Consider the following 6000-nt stretch of genomic DNA (forward strand, 5'->3'; position numbering starts at 1 on the left):
TAAAAATACACTCACATTCTCACTATTTTCAGAAACTATATAGGCATTATATCAAGATATAGCTATATATCAGCTAGCTCGGCTGATTAAAGCTACAATAAGCTATATTTCTTAGTGTCTGGTAATTAAAAATTACTAGGAACACTCACCTGAGGATTTTTAAGAACAAAGAGAATACCAGAGTATATACAAATAGCAAACTAGCATCAAATTAGAAATGAGGCTCCATACACCAAACTCATGAAAGGTGCCCTGGAGAAGTACCCAAAGTGGCTCTGATAATTCAAGGAATTTCCAAGAACCACACTCCAAAAGCCTTTCATGGTAGGATAAATTCAGGACCAACTTTATGAACCCTTCACCAACATGAAAGTCTAGAAGGCATATATCTTGGAAATCCCGTGAAATACCATCAGGTTCCATACGTCCTAGAAGCCTGCAGAAGTCATAGTTGGTTGTCTACCCAACTTCTCCTCTAATAAAAACCCACTTCTTTTTCAAGTATTCTCTCATTTTTATACATTAAAGCACTGAAGAAATCAAGTAACAAATTCTTAATTATAAAAATATGCAGTAAGAGAGTCCACATGAACATTAGTGCAATTGTAGCCAATAAAGCAAAAATACAAAAAGAAATGTGGCTGGGTGCAGGGGCTCACACCTATAACCCCAGCACTTTGGGAGGCTGAGGTGGGCTAATCTCTTGAGGCCAGGAGTTCAAGGCCAGCATGAGCAACATGGCAAAAACCCCATCTCAACAAAAAATACAAAAATTTTGGGCATGGTGGCACTCGCCTGTAGTCCCAGCTACATGGGAGGCTGAGTTGGGAGGATCACTTGAGCCTGGTAGGTGGAGGCTGCAGTGAGCTGTGATTGTACCACTGCATGTTAGCCTGGGCAACAGAGTGAGACCCTGTCTCTGAATGAATGAATGAGTGAATGGATGAAATGCATAAAAGCAGCCGCTTTATCAACGTTCCCTGGGAGAGACTTACCTTGGTGCTTCTTCCACCACCTTCTGATTTCTTCTCTGAATTGAGCACTCTCTTTCATTAAGCCACAAAGCATTCCCATGTTTATCACCTAGAACCTGAAAGAGCAATATCATTTGAAAAACCATATAACCACATCCACAAGGTAGATGATGGTTAATATTTTCCCCATGCAACATCTCTTGGTTTTTAATACTCAAACCTCATAGTATATACGTACCTCTCAAAACATTATTTTGATTCATGTTAATAGAGGAAAACTTTATTATTCCAAAGCTCAATAAAACATTTTTATCAAAAAGATGTGAGGAAAAAGTGTTCATATCAGCTTTCAAATACAATGAGTAAAACATCAGAATCAGTTGTACAAATTTTGTGAAGGACGCTGAGTGTTAGTGAAGGGGATAAACACTGGATGTCAATGTTGCTGAGGACTGCCACCACAGCTTTATTACAAACATCTGCTTGGAGTTAACATTATTAAATGTCTGTTGATTGGGAAATGACACTGTATGTATTTACATCCAATATGTAATCTGTTATTTATCTATGGATGTCTTTACTGTGGTTTATTTTTGTTCTAGGAAACTGGTAAAAGGTCTGGAGTTAATATACAACACATTATAGTTTTTCCCATTTGCGATGCTCGTTGAACATCTCTAACCTGAAAATCTGAAATCCAAAATGCTCCAAAAGCTGAAATTTTTTGACATGATGCTCAAAGTAAATGGTCACTGGAGCATTTTGAATTTTCAGATTAGGGATACCCAACCAGCAGGTATAAATGCAAATATTCCAAAACCCAAAAAAATCTGAAATCTGAAACACTTCTGGTCCCAAGCATTTCAGTTAAGAGATATATTCAACCTGTAATGGAAAATAAGCTGAGATTGCCAGATAAAATACAAGATATCCAGCTACATTTGAATTTCAGATAAACAATGAATAATTTTTTTCTAGCTATGCCCTGAGTACTACATGGAACAAAGATTTAAAAAAATTATTGTTGATCTGAAATTCAAATTTAATATGTATCTTTTTCAGCTAAATTTGGAAACTCAAAAGCAGCTCTTTATTAAAGTTTTTGCCTACCACATCTGATTTTCAGAAATGGACCAATCTATTTTCAGATTTAAGGAGTTGATGTATATTTCCAAATACATATATTAGATTTACAGAGGTAAGATCTGTTTTAGAAGCCAAAAGACCAGGCACTAATTTTAGTTCCAAACAGCTATGCAACAACTTTGGACAAGTCATTCTGTTTCTTCGTGCATTATAAACAGCAGATAACATCAGTCTTAATATTTTATATGGCTGCTGAAAAAAACCAAATAAATAAAGATTATGGTTATAATTGGTCAAATGTAAAATAAATAGTTAATATATGACTGTAAAGTTAATTTTTAGGAACAAACCCTTTCTGAAACTCAAGAATGATTCCAAGCAATGAAGGAAAACATAACAGCAATAAAATGCCAATAAGTTGGAATTTTCTAAGACTCAAAGGTGGCTGCATGAAGTAAATCTAAAAATATCTGAAATCATTAAAATAACTCTCAACTTCTTTTTAAATTCTAGTTGATGAGAAAGTAAAAGTAGACAGTCTCCAAGCAATAAAGCCAAAATAACCATGAATTCTCAGAAATATTTCCAACTATAAAATATCAGATTCATATACAGAATCAAGAGTTTGTTCTTCTCTAAATTCTGTAGAGTCTCCCAGTTCATTTTTTTAAAATTCTGTGTACTTACTAGGCACTCAACAAAAATGATTTGGTGATTATTTATTCCATTAAATAAATGAGGAAGCCATGAAATCAGAAAACATTATAAATAAATACTGCTTTTAAGAGCAGTTAATCCTTAAATGCATCATGAGTTTTTAAAAAAATGTATAGGTTTACACATACTGAATGTAGAAAAATCTCTAAGTTATACTGCTTTTTGAAAAAGCTTTCTTATAATAGACTATGTCACATAATGCAAGCCCGTTGGTACCCCTAGACCCAACCCAGGAAACGCCAGTAGTGCCCTGGTTGAGAAATACTGGTTTACGCCACAAAGAGAGGTGCCATTCACGCTACCAGTGCAGTTTCATTGTGGAAAGGACATAGTATATAACGGCTAATGTGAAAAATAATAGGAGACACACACATATATATACTTCATAGACTATGTACAGAGGAATAGCCAAGAAACAGTAACAGTGCCTGCATTTAGGAACAGAAACTAGAGGACTTAGGGATAGAGTAAAAGGGATGCTTACTTTTTATTAATTATCCTTTATCATGTGCAGAAATTACCTAATATAAATAAATAAGTGAAAACTAAAGAAAAGTAAACTAAAAACCCTTCCAAGTATAGATCAGATATGAGAACATCTGTGTTGCCTACTTAAGTTACTGGGAGGCATTTTCGCCTATGTTTGAAAATATCACCCAGGCTGTATGCCACGGCTAAATAAAATAAACTAAAAAGCTGATCTAGATATGTAATTACTTAACACAAAATAACAAACATTTATTGAGTATTAGTAAAGCGAAAGACAATGGTCTGGTTGCTGGGGACAGCAAATGAGTAAGACCTACTCTCTACGCTCAAGGACCTCATGGCCTATTAGGAAATTCAACTAGTTAAAGATAAAACAGCCTACCTAAGTGGTCTTCCAGTAGTGTGAACAAGTGCTAGATGGGGAATACAGTGAAGGACAAAATTAATGCTGCCCCTAGGATCTTACAAGAACGACAATCTAAATATCTCCCTTAAATTACAGATTTAAAGAGCCAAGTGTCTACTCAACACCTACACTTAGATATCTAATGAGCATTTCAACCTTGATTTGTTCAACTTTATAACCGGATTTCCTCCCTCGGAAACAAGCACATCTCACAGTCTTTCCTATCTCAGTAAAAGGCCATTCCATTCTTCTCATTTCTCAGGCCAAAACCCTAAAATCACCTTATTTTTTTTTTTTCTTGTACATAACATCCATCTATTAGAAAATCTGATCTACCTTCACAAAATACCCAGAATTCAATCACATCTTACCACCTCCACTGCCAACCCTATGGCCCAAACCACCATCATTTTCTCAGCCAAATTACGACAGCAAGAACCTCAAAAGGGATCTCTCGGCTTTCATGCTGGCTCTCAATTGCTAAGAACCAATGACTACTGTGTGCCTCCCTTTCTTAACTGTGTCAAATAGGGGTATTTATTGGAGTGTCATATCCTTTTCTCATCATTGTACACTGGATGAATGAATATCAGACTTTAAATTCAGGTATTTGCACCAGAAGAACTGTTCTTGAAGGACCATACACAAGAAGTCTCAGGCCGGGCACAGTGGCTCATGCCTGTAATCTCACCACTTTAGAAGGCTGAGGTGGGTGGATCATTTGAGGTCAGGAGTTTGAGACCAGCCTGGCCAACATGATGAAACCCCGCCTCTACTAAAAATACAAAAATTAGCTGGGCATGATAGCACACGCCTGTAATTCCAGCTACTCAGGAGACTGAGGCAGGAGAATCACTTGAACCTGGGAGGCAGAAGTTGCAGTTAGCCAAGATTGCGCCACAGCACTCCAGCCTAGGCGACAGAGCGAGACTCCGTAAAAAAAAAAAAAAAAAGTCTCATCCAGACCTGGACCAAGTTGGAAAGGAAGTTGCATGTATTCTGTTTATGACAGGGCATGATCATTGAGGGCCAAAGAATGGGTTGTGGTAGGTAGTATCCAAAGATGACCCCATGTACAACCCAAATCCTGGTAATCCCACCCTTACATAATCCCATCCAGCAATGATTCTAGACTGGGAAGGAACTTTGCAAATGCAACAAAAGTCATTTTGTGCCGGTTCTGAGCCTAAACCTTCAAAGGGTAGGACAGTGATTTCAAGCAGCTCTGACCAGTGACAAGAATTCTGGATATACTTGTAGAAATGCTACATGGAGAAGACATGTACAGATATCCCAAGACATCACAGAGAGAAAGACAGAGGCCCCACTGCCCACCAAAGTGTCTCAGCTGAGCTCAGGCTTTACACTATCCTTCCAGGGCACCTAACACGGGACACTCAGTCAAGTCACAGTATAACGACTGCCCCAGAGAACAATGTGTGATGCAAAAGCAGTGGCAGCTGAACCCAAGTAACCCACAGAATCATGAGGAATCGTTAAATGTTGTGGTGTGCTTTGTGGGAAAACATACTATAACAAAAAATTGACCATTTTAACCATTTTTAAGTGTACAGTTCGGTGATCTTAAGTATATTCAAATTCTTGCATAGCCTTAAATGTTGTTTTAAATCACCACATTCTGGGGTGGCTTGTCACTGAGCAAAAGGTCATCAAAATACACAAAATAAACAAGTGGATTTACCAAAGACACCAGATCCGAAATAATATTTATAATAGAAAATAACGTTTATAACAGTATCTAAAATTATAACAGTATCTAAGCTATACTGCTTCCTGAAAAAGCTTTACTATAATAGACTATGCCACATAACGCAAGCCTCAAATATCTAAGAATAAATCTAATGAAAGATACACAAAAACTCTACACTCAAAAATACAAAACAGTGCTGAAAGGAATTAACAAGACCTAAATAATGGAAGAGATATTCCAGTTCATGGATCCATGAAAATTCAACTTTGTAGGCTGGGCACGGTGGCTCATGCCTGGAATCCCAGCATTTTGGAAGGCCAAGGCAGGCAGATCACTTGAGCCCAGGAGTTCGAGACCAGCTGGGCAACAAGACAAAACCCCGTTTCTACAAAAAAATGCAAAAAGTAGCTGGGTGTGGTAGCACACGTCTACAGTCCCAGCTACTGGGGAGGCTGAAGGGGAAGGATTGATTGAGCCTGGGAGGCCAAGTCTGTAGTGAGCCATGATTACACCACTGCACCCCAGCCTGGGAGACAGAGAGAGAGAGAGAGAGAGAGAGAAAAGAAGGAAGGAATGAAAGAAGGGAGAGAGAGAGGAAGAAAGAAAGAAAGAAGAAA

General features: G+C 37.7%; 1 protein-coding gene across 4 annotated transcripts in view; it reads right to left on the bottom strand.

The window, feature by feature from the left end:
* Positions 1–6000, bottom strand: part of PCCA (propionyl CoA carboxylase, alpha polypeptide) — a 461774-nt gene that overhangs the window by 274042 nt on the left and 181732 nt on the right. For all 4 annotated transcript variants that reach the window (XM_011993783.1, XM_011993782.1, XM_011993781.1 and 1 more), the window contains one exon: positions 996–1090. In XM_011993783.1, the coding sequence (XP_011849173.1) occupies positions 996–1090 (95 nt within the window). The remainder of the gene's footprint in view (positions 1–995; positions 1091–6000) is intronic.

Source organism: Mandrillus leucophaeus, unplaced genomic scaffold, assembly GCF_000951045.1.
Source record: "Mandrillus leucophaeus isolate KB7577 unplaced genomic scaffold, Mleu.le_1.0 Scaffold434, whole genome shotgun sequence".
Lineage (NCBI taxonomy): Eukaryota > Metazoa > Chordata > Mammalia > Primates > Cercopithecidae > Mandrillus > Mandrillus leucophaeus.